At 31.7% G+C, this 18,337-nt stretch overlaps 1 protein-coding gene across 1 annotated transcript in view; it reads right to left on the bottom strand.

Annotated features, from left to right (window-relative positions):
* LOC145283517 (zwei Ig domain protein zig-3-like) overlaps window positions 1–18,337 on the bottom strand; it is a 120,999-nt gene that overhangs the window by 13,247 nt on the left and 89,415 nt on the right. The window contains exons 6-7 of the mRNA XM_080132360.1: window positions 13,445–13,519; window positions 6,898–6,957 (exon numbers count right to left, since the gene is read on the bottom strand). Coding sequence (XP_079988486.1) covers window positions 6,898–6,957; window positions 13,445–13,519 — 135 coding nt within the window. The remainder of the gene's footprint in view (window positions 1–6,897; window positions 6,958–13,444; window positions 13,520–18,337) is intronic.

Here is an 18,337-nt window from a genome sequence, read left to right as displayed (position 1 = left end):
AAGTCCTACCCGACCGTGTGCCTAAACTCTTTCAGTGCAGGTAAATTGTTGTTATCTCTGACTTATTTCATAGTTCTTGGTAAAGGGCAGAAATGCATCTACAATTTAAATGGCTAAATTCTATCTTGTTCTATGCAACCCTTCTCTCTTTCAGACGTATTGTTGTTAGTCTCACTCATTTCTATACACACTATTATGGCATGTGTTCTTCAGAATTCTGTGATCTACTCTCTTGTCCCCGCTCGTTTATTAGTGGATCTAGTAATCGCCACAAATTCGCTGCTTTAATACTTCATTGTAATAGAGCTTCCTATTTCAGCAACTTAAAAACGCACCCTTTTGGAACTCTTGTTCGCGGCTGTTTTCCCCTGCATTATCATGCCTATATCGGATTTATTCACTGACAAACGAATTTTATAAAATAAATAACTATTCGAGTTCAAATCAGAACAATATAAATATCTACTATTGCCAATAAAAAGTGTACTTCTTTTTACTTGATAGATAACCCATGTCGTATTGCCTTAATTCAGTCAATCACAAGCGATTTCTATAGGACCATACATTCCAATGCAAGAAACAAAATCCTACTATTTTCAGAGAAACATATTTCGTCCTTAGTTGATGTATCTTTTATGTCGTATGGTCCATAATTATTCATTGATAAATGATTCCATAAAAATACACATTAAGTATTCAATGCACAAAAATAGAAATATCTGTGTTTGAATTGTAAGCCACGTTGGTTTTAGAAGCGAAGAGAAGAAAAGAGAAAGGCTGTTTCAAACGAAATGGTCATATCAATCCAGAGGAGTTTTGAATCGTAAAAGCTTGCAGCCGATGAATCGCATTTCCGATAGGTAGCCAATCCGAAAATGTCCTGAGATTTGGAGCAAAGTTGCGTAAATAAAAAAAAATATACTCCGGAATACTAAAATATTCAGTATGTTTTATGTAGTGATTTCGGTTTCTGAATAATTGCTAGCAGAGCGCAACTCCCTTTGATTCGTCAATTCTTCTAACCACTGGTAATAAATAGAACCCTTTCAAGTTTGGAAATCATACCCTCTTAACAGTACCAAACTATTGCAACATCTACTATAGTCAGAGAAAAGTATATTTGTTTCTGTTGGATATTATGAAATCCAAGTAGCGCCGAATTACCCGCTGGAACAATTAATCAAACGTTGTAACAATGCTAGAAGTGTTGGCTCGAAAGATATTTTATATCTGTAGTCGATCGAAGCATCCAGTCCGTACAACTAGAGAATATACAGAAATTAATATAAACGTCTGCAAACTCCGAGAGAAACATGAATGAAACTTTTAGAAAATTACAATTTGGTGATTTTTTTTAAGGAAAACATCACAACAACGGGATTTCAGAGAAAAGATCAACCGCCGGAGAGCAGCGACTATGCTGCTAAGGAGAAAAATTGTTTATCTGTCTCGGTTATAAGAAGGTATCTAAAATGTATTTATTCTGTTTTGTGAACTGTTCAATTCAACTTGTATATGTACTCGCATACATTAAAGAAGACACTATATGATACGGTCTGGTAACATAGACATGAATATATACATACATGCATATATATATGTATATATATATATATATATATATATATATATATGCGCAGATATATATACGCATCTGTATGCACGCTAGAGGACATGATCATCTATGCAGCCACGTTAATTATGGAAACACTTATATACACTTATGCATCACAAACGATGCGTATATACACGAGATCATGCTGCATACACGTTATATAATAAATATATTTGAGATTATACACACATCAAGATATACGGTTACATGAACGCAGTTACATGAACAAGGTGCACATATATACTATACAGTATATGTATAAACACCAGTATGCAGTCTTTGGTCTATTGTTTGTCTACTGGAAAACATTGGAAAATAAAATAAGTATTATTATGAACATTTTATTATAATGGTCGATTATTATGATTTGATAAAGTACAATGTCAAAAGGAATGTTATTAAATGGAAATAAATATTTACTGTGGAAATATTTACATGAAATAGTTTTCATTAATGTAACTTGATGGATGAAATGTCATTTTTATAGTTATGCTTTCATAAGAATGCATCGTGCATTCATTGAAATTAGGAACAAAGAAAATAGATGAACAAAATACATCTGAAAACAGCAGTAGATGTGTTTTGATGCTACGTAGAGAGTGACGTCAGAAATGGAAGTTAGTTTTAGATTACACGTAGAAAGTAGAGTGTTCGATTATTCTGTAACTGAGAGCTATGTAGTAGAGATAAATGCTTAACATTTGTAGCTGGGAGAAGATAACAGCATACCACATTGGAACCAACAACTCTCAAACACAATAAACGTTAATATATAACAACTTGGTTGCTTGAGTTTTTTGTGAGAGACATAGATAGTTTTCAGGAGCACATCGGAACAGAGTGAAATGGTTGCGATTCAAGGTATGCCGTTCTTTTTTCAGTATAAATGTAAGAGGTGTTTATCCGTCCTTCTATCCATAAACTGCTTAATATGCCGACAAGTACAGATAATCGTTATACGCACACATAAGCAATAGAAACAATTTGATCCTAGATGATAACATATTGAATAGACGACACATTAAGAAGATAAAGAGACTCATTACAGACAACACGTATATACACTCGTAATACACACCAATATACAATCACTTTTTAATTGATATAGTATTCATGTATTGCCCGATTTCAATAAATGCATAAATATTCCGAGTTCAAGTTACAAAAATAGAAACATCTAATATAGTCAGAGAAAAGAGCATGTGTTCTTCATTTTTACTTATTCTTATTAATATTAGCTTACGTAGAACAGCCCTGATATGTTCACTAAATATCGATTTCCATATTAAAAACATTTCGTGTTTAAGTTACCAAAATAGTAATGCTCAACATAGTCAGAAAAAAGGAGTATTCCTTATTTATTTGATATATAGCTATGCCGAATTGCCGCTATTTATAAGCGATTTCGATATAAAAAAATAAACATTACAGTTAAAAAACGAGAAATATATGTACTAATAAAGTTGAGATACTTTTTCTACTATAAAAATACACAGTCAGGGATATGCGAGCGACTTCATGTAAGTTAAGTAATTTGCATATTCTATTGAAAAAAGCGCTTGTTAATTAATAGGTCATTTTTATGGTTTCTTATTTTTATTGTGTGTGTGTGTGAGTGTGTGTGTGTGTGTGTGTGACGTTGTCTGTGTGTTTGCGAAATTCCACTTCAAAATTTCTTTCGGAATATTTTGTCTAGACTTAAAACTTGATATGCAATCTATTTGGAACTCAGTAACACGTCCGACTTGTTTTTTTAGCCGATAGAAATATATGTTTAGTGGTTGAAATTAAAAGGGGAAAACGGTTGATCATTGCAGGAGTAAATCGATTAACTTCTGAACATGAGAAAATAGTACATCTTATTGTATATACATATATCCTATATCCTATTGCGTCTGTGCATTCACTATAAAGCATATTATATACAAAATAAATGCTTCTAGTTCAAGTTATAAATATAGAAGTATCTACTATTGTTCAAAAAAGTATATTTGTTTTTTTTTCTTATATCGTATTGCTGCTTTTTAATCACTAACAATTCAGTAAGTATCAAGGTTTAAAGCCGTTCGATAATAAGAGTTACTGGGATAGAGAGAAATTTGTAAACTAATTATTAACTATTATTTGGGACCGAATATGTAGACATTATGTAGGGGTTGAGCATGCCAGTACAGTTAGAAAAACAGGGGACCAGAAGATAATTCTAAATTCTAACAGTTCGATGCAAGAAACAACGTATTAAAGTAGAAGACTTTTCGGCATCTAGGGATGTCTACAGTGTAGGAGTGGGATGTTTCTGCTTGTCAAGTTAGTCGGGGCTATTTACCTCTACGGGCTACAAGTGCTTCGAGTTCATCAGAGAATATTCCATTCACAAACTTATTAAAACAGGTGCAGAGATGCAACATTTTGTCAATAAGACAAGGGTTGGAGTCTTGTTGATAGTACAAGACCTGTTCAATTAGAGACTTTTTTGGACCCTATTTTTGAGCGAGAAACTAATAGCAGATGCACCAACCGAGATATGACAGCAATAATCTATGCATGGACGAATTATAGCTTGATAAAATTATGGAATTTACTCTGACGAGTGATTGCCAATTTACTGAGAAATCTTTTGATCTCTCTTTCCGATATTTTGCTATTGTTTTTCATTTTTCTTTTAATGTTTGTTACATCAGCATGAAAGATCAGAAACCATCTTTTCTCCAATAAAGTTTGGAACTAATATTAAAAATTCTATACGCTTACATAACACATAGCATCGGCAAAACGGTTTCAATATCATAATATAGCAAAATAACCAATGTTATATTGTTAATTAGGTTTAAGGTTAAAAATTTGGAAACCGGAAACATGTAATAGCCGATCGTTAATATTCATCGACTGGTTTAGAAAGGCAGAGTAACGGATGCATTATCTATATAAACAAAACAATAGATGCATGGATGTGTGTCTGCGTGAACATATTTAACCGATAAACTCTTAAACTACTGATTACAAAACACTGAAATTAGCAGTAAATAGCAATTATGCACCAACGATGGTTTATATCGAGTAAAATAATTGATTGAATGGATGAATAACGTGTACATAAATATGTCGATGAGTTGAAATGCAAAATGTTCATTTCAATTTTTCGACATATTTTTATTAGTTTTTCTCATGCGCAAATTCATTCATAGCTGGAAGCAGGTTAATTTTAAATGTTTCATCCTTCTGTCTGTTTTACAAGTATTTAATGGTGAATGCTTCGACGAAGTACAAGATCTTGTACCCCTTCGAAATAAATACCGCCGATAAACCCGTCAATCAGGAAAATGCCACCTTTCCACAGTGGAGATCCCTAAATGTAAGAAAGCCTTCTATTCTAATATTTTCTTCCCCAGAACTGCAAGACTTTAGAACTCCCCTGCTTTTCCAACTGTACTGACATGCAGAAGTTCAAGTGTAATGTGAACAGTCATCTTGCTGTTTTGATTTCTATATTTGTTGATGGCACCCAAATAATGCCTTTAACTATTTGAAATCAGACCTGTATATTAGGTATAATATAATATTCAATAGAAAATTGACTGAGTAATAATAAATATGAACTCTGCATGGATTAAAATATATTTAAGCATATTTTACGACCGGGCAAGTATTATTACTATATCTTCAGACGATCTTTAACTGGTAACGCTGGTACAATGATGAGCATCACTTTAAAGATTTCACCTAACCTGGGAGCCGTGATTTCTTACGTGCATTGCCAGAAAAAAGAACATTTCAAAAAAGGCGTACAGCAGTAAAGAAACGATCATAATCCAGTATAAATCAAGTTTTCGGATGAACAGTTTATCAAGGAAAATTTTTCATTCGCATTAAGCAATGTACGTTAATCACATTCACATGTTAAAAATTAAAAAAAAATCAAGTGTTAGTTTATTTTACTGACACACGAGAAGATAATACGTCTTGCATAAGATCAATCTATGATTTTACATATAAACCCTCATTTTTTTTAGAATTGCATTCCACTCGACGATATAGTTTTTTTTCTCATGTGCTTGACGTTCTTGTAATTCCAAAGTGCGTTTCTTTACTTAATAACGCATTTGTATCCACTGCATATTTATCAAGGCCTAAGATGTAATGGATATCAAATGAACTGTAGGACAATACCATGATGATTGGTGGTGATTGGAAAAATTTTCATTACTTAACAGAGCGGTTAGTAAGATTTTGTTTACATTGGGCTCGAATAACGACCATGTTATAGATGGTTGAGAAGCAGCCTGCGCTATTTTGTTTCACAGACGTGCAGTTCCAGAACAGGAACTTTGCTCATTGGAGTATCATTTAGTTGAGGTAGAGAGAGAGAGAGAAAGAGAGAGAGAGAGAGAGAGAGAGATGGGGGGGGTAAAACATTAGAAATGGAAACTATTAACAAGTTCTTGCCGTGAATGATTTAGAGTGGAGGACTCTAAATTTTATTAACAGAAACGAATTATTTACTGTTTCGGAATACTGTCTAATTATTGTAGCATTGAATCATAGTAAATATTTAATTGCTGCCTACCTCAGCAAGATGTGACACAAGGTCAGGAAGTGGGAATATCCAGCCAGCACCGCTAAGGGAGGGGCACTCTTTGGCCTAGCAAAAACTGCCTGGGTACCTCATCGGCATTCGCGATACGGGCGTCTTCGTCAACAAGCGATAGAATAACTCACATGAAAACTGGGTGACAAAGCTTGGGGAAACGAACCTCCAAGGTAATATCCAGGCGAAATACCTCAATCTGACAGGTACTGAGCCATTTCTTGATTCGTACTTTCTATCCAAATCTCCAAGCAACCAAAGGAGCAAGAAAACTCTTCCTCATAATTTATATAATAATATGAGGGTAACATAGTATGATATACTGGTATTTTATCTTCTTCAAATTAAATAGTCCGAGAAAGTCTTGAAATAAAGACAAAACGCTGATGAACATATAATTTGGTTTGTTTCTTTTTTATACAGCCATAGTATAATGTCATTGCGTATGTCATCACAATGCAGTGCCACAAAACAGTAACTGATGTTGATGGTGGCTAAAAGACAGTTTTCGTTTGATAGCATTTATAGAAAGATGACACCAGCACTGTATCACTACCTCCTGACAGAGAGACCCTGCCACTGCAGAAAAGGATACGAGGAATAGGTTATGAAATTAATGATGGTGTATTGCTGAGTGCGGTATGAACCATCATTCAAACTTTAATGTTATCAGATGTAAACAAAAAATTGTACTTACTGCGTGCAGTTTTTTTGCTCATCAAGCATTGAGTATCCACAGTTTCCGAGATGGAATTGCCTATTCGAGAAGAGAAAAAATGTTTGTTAAGACATGAATGAATTAACTGCTTCGTTTATTATCTTTGCATTGTCCCAATAGAGACAGGAAAAACGCGAACAATAGGAATAATCTACTTGAAATTAGTGTAATATCGTAATAAAAAATTAATTGAAAAACAATTATGCGAATTTAAGTGATTTTGATAGAACAATATTTGAATGAACCCTTTGTTTTATTTGTGACTTTAAATTTAAATCGTTGCCTTTCAGTTAATCGATACTTATTACACATCAACACAAGTCACAGAAACTATGATTAAGTAAAATAAATGATGACTTAAAACAAAGCTTCCTAACGATACATTTTCCCTGTCTGTCGTTACACAATCTATGGTTCTATGTCGGATAACGATTACATCTGCTAATGTTCGGTAAAAAAATGTCCCGAAAAAAAGCGGTTGTGTAAGGTGTGTGAGATAATAGATCAAAGGACAGTAAAACCAAGAGACGTCAGCGACATGACGTATGACGTTACGGATATCGAGGTTAACAAAAAATTAGTATGATTATGGAACATGAGTAAGACAGATCGTCAATAATGTAGTAATAACCGAAAAGAAAAATTTGATAATCGCCAAGTGCAAAATGCCTCCGTGATCTCTGTTCGCCGTGTTGACTTAGTCATCCTAGTGAATTAATAACCATTTTTTTTACAGAGGATTCAAAACTTATAAAGCCCCGAAGGCCACTTGAGGATAAAGTACAATGAGTGTATGATGGTCACCGAAACAAAACTGTAGTAATCCTTAATGGTGGAGATTGAGTATAATTTAATTATTTAGAGGCCATCTTTACTATAGAACAGAAGATCGGATTCTCGTTATTCGATTATCGCCATTATTTACTGATCTCGCATATGTTATTTTTTTAAAATTAAAAACATTTATCCATGAAACTCCCGTCGATTTCGAGGTATGATGTCCCCCCCCCCACAACAACGAATTTGTCCGGAAAACCACACAGATGATTTCCTTATAGTCGTGAAGACTTTGTGCAGAAGCAATGATACTTTTTGGTAGAACTGCTAATCTCAGTCGGTACAATGCTGCTACATGACAGAGCAGACTCTAGATACCAAGCTTTACATCAAAGTATTCCTTCTAGATAGCTGTCTTAACGAAGACTGAGAGTTCATCTCTCCCAATGGATTAAATGAGCCTCCAGATATCAATTTGAAAATTCCTACGTGTCCCCGTGGTACACAAAACGCCTAGCCTTCCCAAATTGTCACCCATATGGTACTGTCCAGCCTCATCTCTGCTTAACTTTTCCAAGTAGATTATTCTTTATAAACACAAAATATCAATCTTAAAAACTACATCATTTTTTATATTCTGTATGAACAAAAATGTTTTAAGATAGATATAGTAAAATTCAAATCGATGATGTTTTATAATTGTAGGCATCCGTATTACTATAATTTTTATATATTTTTTTTCTTACTTATTTCACCCAAAACAAGACATATTGCTACGTGGAATATTTGGGATCTTGTCTACATGGACACCATATAGGAGGTCGCTCAATAAGATATCTGTGCACATTACATTTAACTTCTACAAGTAGTAAAGCCAGGAAAGCGGAAAACATGGAAAGGATTCCAAAACCTAGCATTCTCAGAGAAAAAATATTAGAGTAGAATACTTTACAGTTTCTATAGACCTCAACCGTAAAGAAATGGAATTTTGTTTCTTATCGAGTTAGTCGAGGTGTGTAAGTCGAGGAGACACAAGTGCTATGGATTAAGCAGAGCACGTTTTCTAATGCAAAGTGAGTCATTTATAATTAGCTACAATGTTCAGTTCCTTAATCTCGAACGTATACTAATCTATTTAATCTAATATACTAATCGACAGTTCATTTAATGGAAATATCAAAACTTAAAAAAGAGACATTCATCTCAGATATTAGCAATCTCAGATATTAGCAATCGTTGATATAAGCAATCTTAGATATAAGCAATCTGGTAAGTGTATTTATCTTCGCTCCATACAATTTATATGATATTCTACAGCCGTGCACGAAAGCTGTCAACTCGCACTTGAGTACAGCCATTAGTAAGCCGGTCATGCATGTCATGAACTGCCATTATTACTTTAAATTGCCAAGACCCCACATTTAATTCTCTCGTTCAATAACTACAGTCTCTAGTAATACCTCAGGTTTCGATTTTGTTGAATTCCTATAGATAATGTGCTTAACGGTTCAATCAAACCGCTAATCAATACGAACTTTTACAGTCGTTTTTTGCTTGTATTGCGTCATACAAATTTGATAATTGTTGTAATTGGCTTTAAAAATGTATTTGTATTATAGATGCTATTCTATAACGCTACAGTCGATTCCTGTTACTTTAGATTGTACGAGCTAGACTGTTTTTCTCTCAAGACAATGGGTATCCTCTAAGAAAAGTGTCCGTTGGATAAAAATGTTGATAGCGAAGCAAGAGTTGCGCAGTATTACATAAACATTTCCAGAACTAGCGTTTTATAAAAAATGTTAAAATAAAATTGCAAGAAAATCTAGGTGTAGCGATATTCGTAATTTTGTTTTATATTAAACTTCTTGCGCTATCATCTCTCTCTCTCTCTCTCTCTCTCTCTCTCTCTCATATATATATATATATATATATATATTTATATACATATATATACATATATATATAGAATATATATTTATATATGTATATGTATAATATATATATATATATATATATATATATATATAAATGGAATAAGAATTACAATAGAGTTTACAAAGATAATCCAAAATAGTACATTAAAATATATTACAAATATTAAAGACTTAATATTTATGAAGTAATCCTAACCATATGTAAAAGCTCAATAAAACCAAATAAGAAATATAGCTTATAATAAGAATGCTAATTCCTACCCCCTGATGAGAAGGAAAGTATTTCTTTCGAAACTCCGCGGATTAAGGACAAACCACTTAATTTGTGTCTCGTTTTTGAAAATTGAATATATTTTTAACTCTTGTTAAAGTGTTTTTTAACACGCTTTATTAATTCCTTGTTCTCATATACACAGACATTCACACACACATATATATACATGTAGAAATATATATATATATATATATATATATATATATAAATTTTGAATACGAAAATCATCTCCAAGCATGAATAGATGTGTTCCAAAAGTTTTGATATAGTGTTAATAATTATTTTTAATGAAATTCCTCCACACAAGGCACGAAAACAATTTATATAATGTGTTACTTGTAAACTACCTTGAGCTGCATAGTTTGTATCTATGACATTTGCTCGCTTTAACACTTATATTCGCTTTATCCGTTACTTAAAAAAATTATATAAAACAAAAACTGGAATTTCACTTCTCCACTATCTGATTGTTTTTCCTTTCTTTAAACTGTAATTTACCCTGGAAATGTATAATTCTGTTTTCTTGTGGAATACCATTAAATTTTCAATGGACTCATTTCTGTTTTATCATGTTATGGATTTAACCGTATTTCTCATTGAATCTTTACTATATCCGTTTTCTCCCCTTTTCCCGTGTCTTGATTTCTTCATCTCATGTAATCCCTATAAACTGTCATATTAAATCATTTTATGATGCAAGTATGATTAATTTCATGTTTGTGGTTTCCTTTAATGCATTTTCCTACAAAATTTATTGTATATTTTGTAAACCTCTTCCCTCTGATGAGAATTTATTCTTCGAAACTCTTTGGAATAAGTTTTTTTCTTATTTATTTGTACTCCTTTTCGGATAATTAAAATTTAGTATACCATCCTTACAGGTTTATAAGGTTTATTTGGAAAATATGTATGCGTGTGCGTGTGTGTAGTAGGTTAGGAAAATCTATATGGTAATTTAGTTATACATAATTTTCCACATATGTCCTCCGTTTTTGTTCGGCAGGATATATATATATATCGGGGGGGGGGGGGGTAGGTGTTTGTGTGTGTTTAGATGTATGTATAATGAATAATGTTTATATGTTATTACTTTATTTAAATGAGCTGCGTCTTTCGAAGAAGGCACAAGAAATGTCGGCCAACTTTGCTGTATACTTTTTGTTAAACTCTATACTATACACAAAAAGAAATTTCGGACACATCCCATGAATGTCATGAATCCATGGCAAACAAATTATAAGAAAGTCACAAATAATAATTATGATATAAATCATAAATTCACATTTAAATTAATAGAATCACATTAAAAATTAAAAATATAATTGTGATATATATATATATATATATATATATATATATATATATATATATATATATATACGTACATATATATATGAAATATGATTCCGATGATCAAAAACAAGTGAAGTAAAAATAAAAAATAAAGTGAAATAAATTTCAACAAATATAAAAAGACATGTTAATATTCAATACACTTATGACTATTTCCAATTTTTTATGTTAGTAATCCATGCATGAGTTAGGATTAGGTTAGAGCTATATTAAGATATGTTTTGTTAGTTAATCAAATTCATTTAGTCATAAATATCATGCTATTATAGATAATTAGTGAAAGTTTTGTGGTATTGAAAATATAAGCGAATACATAAAACTGTTTCAAACAGAAAAGGGGAATAACTAGTTTATAATTGAGTAGTTGATATATAATTTGAAGCTTCGATTTATTTGTTTTTTTATTAAGTATATACAGTTTTCACTATTAACAAACAAAACCCATTAACCTATTCGACATTTGAACTGTATTTATACACTAGAAAGTGATATATAAATAAAAACAAATAAAATGAAAACAGTCAGACACACACAACTTAATGTAATATGTAGTATAGCTTATAATAATAATAATAATAATAATAATAATAATAATAATAATAATAATAATAATATATATATATCACATATTGTATATGTATATTGTTAACATAAATATTTATATTTGGATAAAACGTAAGCAAATTAATTGACCATATTCAGAATTCATATGGAAATACATGCTAGTTAATATATTATCGAAAGATATTTTTTTAATGTGAAGATAATTGGAGAAAATATATTTACATATAAAAATAAAACTTTATATTAGTTATACAATTTATATATATTTTTTTCATTAAAAATATATGAACATATATTCATACAGATAGATAGTAAGCAAAGAACCAACAGAAGAAAACCGAACTAAATTATAATGGTTTTGTTTATTAAATTCGTTCCTTCAGTTACGAAACATCATATCTTAACGTTTATTATAAGTCAAGTTTTGTAATTTCGACAAAATATTGAATTTAGAATGGAATGGTTTTGTATTAAATCTTTTTTTAATATATATAATAAACAAATTTCATTATATATATATATATATATATATATATATATATATAATGTGATGTCTTTCAAGTAAAACAATATATGTATATATATATATATATATATATATATATATATATAATGAAATTTGTTTATTATATATATTAAAAAAAGATTTAATACAAAACCATTCCATTCTAAATTCAATATTTTGTCGAAATTACAAAACTTGACTTATAATAAACGTTAAGATATGATATATATATATATATATATATATACATATATATATATATATATATATATATATATAATGTGATGTCTTTCAAGTAAAACAATATATATATATATATATATATATATATATATATATATATATATGTATATAGCTAACTCTGATGCGATACATATACAGGGTGACACCAAAAAACGGGCCCCAACTATAATTAGGCCCCGTTTCTTAGTGTTTTGTTCGAATGAAATGAAACTTTGTCCAAAACTAGTTTATTATATCCAAAGCATCAAAGGGGAGATGTCATTTTTTCTCTGTTGACTGTAAAATGCCCAGAAAAACAATTGAATGTCCTCTGTTTTTTTGGGTCACCCTGTATACATTTAAAATGACGAGTAGCTTGGATTTTTATTGAATTTCCTGCTGAGAAATAACGAGAAACTTTTTTAAATTTTCCCCCAAAAAAAGAAAACAATGTAACGATGACGATCATATATGAAGTTGATCCAGCATCCAGCAGATTCAGCGGTTATTGTTGTATTATAACTTGATTAGTAACGATTACTGTGTGCGCCTCATTTTTTTCGATACCGTACCAGATCCTAATTTTCCGCCTTTTATTTTGACATCGAATTTCTATTAGTTCTTTCCTCTGCTGGCTTGTTGTCGACTCTCGCAGTTTATTCAGTATGTAGCGACTATACATTCGCATCGGTCATCGTTAAAAGATCGTGTATATCATTTTAGGGCTGATAGGCTACGATGATTGTCCAATTTAAAGTATTGTTCATATCACTTTCGGATCCCAATCCGTCACATATTATGAAATAACATTTTAATGATGGGATCATTCTAGGGCTGTGTGTGTTGTCAGAAAGTTGTAAATATAATAAAATATGAGACAATATAGAATCTCACCGCTGCAAAGCACGTGGTTCAATAACCGAAAAATATAACCAGCCGCAAAAAAACTCGGATCAGTGACTACACAGGCTGCAAAAAAGAAAGACGTTCGAAGCACAACTTTAAAATGGGGAAACATACACAATTACATTAACTGTTATCCTGCTAGATATGCGTAGTATAAAAGCTTCTTGGCTATTTCGTAATTTAGTCGAATATGTAAACCCGCGTTTGTGTTATCCTTGCTTATTGGCAAATTACATTCATATTTCTAGAGACTTTCTTGAATGTATGTTTTATATGTTTTGATTTGTCAGTCAGCAACCCGCTTAGTTAGACTTAACTTAAAACATGGTGTTTAATGCATTTTTTAAACACTTATTAAGCATTATATGACGAGGATTTAGGCTATTTGGAGTTTGCTTTTTCATTACATTTCATTGTAGTAGCTAAGGAACAAGTAACCTTCCGGTCGCCATCGACTATGATCCATAACTTGACTTGTTACCTTCTTTGAACAAGATTTGACACAAGATTAAGCGTGGTTTCGAAACGCCTGCACATTAGCAGTGGAGTCTGGCCTACAAAACATTTCTCAGTAAGGGGAGCCTCGGACAATAAGCAATATATTAACTACTTTTCAAAGAGAAGATAGAGACTCAGAGATCGAGCCTTCTAGGACTAAAGGTAACCATACCTCAGTCCGACAGCAACAAAGTCAGTCTCGAACTGATCGTTGAAGAGATATTTGCGATTTGTATAAACAACACAAACTCTGGCTGTGCCAAACAAATGCACAGTTTAATCTCTAAATTATATTTTGTCAGGCCGATTGTTTCTTGGTCTGTCAGATTTTAGTATTAAATAACATGTTCATCGTCCAAAAGTTAGCCTGAACTAACGACTTACGACTATGTGATTTTGTCATATCTTTAAAAACGCTAGACTTCTCTTTATTTTCAGAAATGAACGATGTTTAAACAATTCTAAGTATTTAATGCTTTCCAAAAATACAATTATTAAAATACCCAAGTTTTTATAGGCGTAATAATCGCGTTGACACTCTGGTTCTCGCTAGATCATTGAAGGTAAGCGACATTGAATCTGGCGAGTACCAGATAGGTGATATTATAAGGAGACCAAACGCTGTATATTGGCGCAAGTTTGTTTCTTTGGTGAATATATTTCCCACGAAGAAGGTTCAACAGGGATTGGAAGCGGTTGTAATCAGATTGCGCAAGGTCAGGTGAATAATATGGATAGTATAAAGTCTTCCACCCAAGTCGCTGTATGGTGTCCCTGAACACTCGCGCAACATGCCACGCCTTTATGATTCGGCAGTGTTGATTTCGTTTTGGCGCCATGCCTGTGGTATATGATTTAATTGCTGCGAGTATAGGTCTTAAGTGACAATTTTAGTTAGAGTTTTAATTTTTTAAATTGTAGTTAGATTAGTTCTTAAAGTACAACGATGAATCCTGAGATTAAACTGTGGTTTTGTTCTCGAGCTGAAAGCATTTAAGGTTGTCTAAACTTTCGTACAGCTAGACCTTTTATGTAGTGTCGAAGAATGTTTTTTACCATTTTCTTTCATTTTACCAAGGTGGTATCATGTATCTTTTATTCAGATAGAACTGTGTTTTTAAGTGATTGCTAAAGTCTTACTATTTTGTGCGTTGCCATAATCATTCAGGACAGTTCTATCAATTATAAGAATAGTCTTTTATGTTGATTCCATATAAAAACGTTTTCATTTTACTTCTAAAATTCTGGGTTAGTAAGGTAGCAAAGAAAACTAATTTTTCTCTTCCCAATTAATCAATTAACTATTACTTAAAATATATTTCTTTTAGTCAATTATTTTTCATCGGATAACTATTATCTGCCCTGGTGAGGTATAAAATGAAGTACCGTTATTTCAAAATAGCATTACTATGGAAAGAGGCACCTTCTTCGTATGAGACAGTGTATAACTGTTGTAATATTTTTGACTACTAATGGAGGTATGACCCCTCACAGTTGGAAGATTCTATTTATAAACGATGCTGTTAGAAACTGACGAATCAAATTATTTCATGTTCTGCTACCATCTAATCAGAAACCAGAATTGCTCCATAAAAGTTAAACGTTTTCTTTATGAACGATGCATATGTTTTCTTTGTGTCAACACGGGAAGAATCTTTTGCTCTGTGGCTTCCAACTCAAGAACTGTCTACTGAGAACCAGTCACCTCCAGGACTTGTATAAAACAACTAACTATCGGAAACTGTTCTGAAACTAAACATGTTTTCCAATTCAATAATAACTCTTTGGATGTGATCTCATTTAGACTTCGATTACTATGTTAGTTCTAATATTTCGTCAGAGTTTACTCGTAAGGTGAAGTATTCTGATAGTTAACCCTTTGTACAGATCGAAGACATCAGGGAAGAGTGTTTAGTAAGTAAACAGATCTTTCCTGATAGCTGGAAAATTACCTCTGATGCACCAGTATTCAAGTATCTCCCCATGTTTCTTGCTTCCATTCGCTAAAACCTGTGAGTCTTTAATCGATCAAGCACTAGTCACAGTCTTTTTAATGTTAAACCTCTTTCTGACCAAGAGCATAAATTTAGATATTTTAACCGCTATTTCTGAACGTATATGCCATGCATCGGATAAGATGGAGTAAGCTAAAGCTCAAGCTGTTGATATATCCAAAGCTTTTTGAAATAACTACTATAAATTTGGTAGAATATAATAATCAATAGAGAATTAGTTTTACTTAATAAATACGAAATTTATAGAAATTAAAATATACTATTTAAGCGTATGTCACGACCGAATAGGCGGCCTGCAAGTAAACTTATAGATATAGATTCTTTATGGCAACACGTTTATAGTGAAACCTAAATTCTGTGAGATGCAAATAATTTTGCTTGTTAAATTAAAAAAAAATAAATGAATTAGTAAAGGACGCAATCATCTGTTAATAAAATATTCTGAAAATGGACAAATGTGACGTTAATAAAAAGCAATCTTACGCAATGTCATGATGGTGTAACGAATGTGATAGTATAGTCAACAATAATCGCAAGTTAATGAAACGTCAAAGAAACTAATTATTGTAATTTTAACGAAAGCTGCGATTGTGGATTAACAAAATGTTTGCAGAAAACCGTGCTCATAGATAAATGCAATCCCATAGACACCCACCAGTCTGTGCAAATTCAATGTGAGAGTCAAACAATCATGATGAATACAATCCAGTCTTAATGCAATTTAAAGCTTATGCTATTTTGCAGGATAACAGTTAAAACATAAACGGAATAACAAAAGTTAAAAAGGTGGAATAGAAAATAAAAAATTGTCAGATTAAAAATACAATGCAGGCAAATAAAACAACAACAAAAAATGAACATAAAATGAACACAAATAACAGGAGAAAAAAGTTCAATTCCAACATGCATTAATGAGACTAATAAAAATAACTTAATAGTGAATTAGTGCCAGTCACCTTGTATGACAGACAAAATGGTATATTATCTGAAATCTTTTCTATTATTCCGTGACGGGGAAGAATACGTTGATTTTATGGTCGGCGATGTCGTAAATAAGGAATGATTCACCAAATAAATCCGCATTTCCATTAATCTATCGATAAATCACAACTCATGATCAAATAGTCATATGAATTGGCAATTTACTATTGAATTGCAATCGTTCTCTATAGTAAAGCATTTGTAATGCATTTTCGTTTTCTTTTTTATCTTTACAGTGTTTACATGGTTCATAATAGCTGCCTATATTGCATGGTTTACAAATTCCAATCATAGTGAATTATTTAAAATAGGCATTCACTGTCAACGAGTTACAATACCGCTTAATAGTGTATGGTTTATAATCTATGCTGAATGGTTTGCAATGTCCGCAGTGAATCATTTATAATAACCGTTCACAGTAAATGATTTAGCAGTTCATAGTGAATGGTTTATAACAGCTGTCCACAGTGAATGATTTGTAATAGCCTTTCGTAGCGAATCTTTTAAAATAGCCGTTCACAGTGAACGATTTACAATACCAATCCATAGGTAATGTTTTTGATAGCCATCTAGATTGAATGGTTTGCAATAGCATTTCACAATCAATGCTTTACAATAACGTCAAGAATGCTCAATATGCAAGTAGAACAAGGCAGTAAATTACAAAATATATTTATGGCAGTAAAGATACACAGAAGTTCCGCGTTTCAGCACTGAATGGATCTTACGTCTCTCTCTCTCTCTCTCTCTCTCTCTTTGACTCTCTCTTTATATATATATATATATATATATATATATATATATATATATATATATGTATAAAATATTTTCACCATTGTCATTTTTAACGTCAAAAAGACATTTTAAAAAATTAATAAATAACTTATATGTATTTATACGCAATGAAAAATTCAGAATCTTGGCATGGATATCGTGACTTTGTCGGTTTCCAATCTAATAATCATTTTGATGATATATGGGAGCAGCTAAAACATAAATTCTTGATCTATTAAGGTATGAATGTTAGAGGGAATACACCAACGTAAAAGAAAATTTAATAACAAATGCTGTCAAAATAAAATTATATTAAATAATTGCGGGGTGCATGCAACACACGAAAAAGGTATACACAATAAAAATAAAATGTAATAATTTACTCTTTTTTCTCGATTAATTTCTGGTATATCGCTATGACACAACGTGAAAAGTTAAATAAAGACTGTTTTGTTGGTTTCTGTATTTATTTCGATATGAGTATAGTCTTTCGAATAATAAAAAACCCCGAAAAATCAAGACCGCCAATGAGTTGATTTTATCATATTGTATTTATATATGTACTTTTAACCTTTTATTATATTCCTGTTCTTCTTCTTTGTACGTATATATA

The sequence above is a fragment of the Euprymna scolopes genome, chromosome 8 (assembly GCF_053919585.1).
Source record: "Euprymna scolopes isolate OS-2025 chromosome 8, ASM5391958v1, whole genome shotgun sequence".
Classification (NCBI taxonomy): Eukaryota; Metazoa; Mollusca; class Cephalopoda; order Sepiida; family Sepiolidae; genus Euprymna; species Euprymna scolopes.
This window is presented reverse-complemented; position numbering and strand designations above follow the sequence as displayed.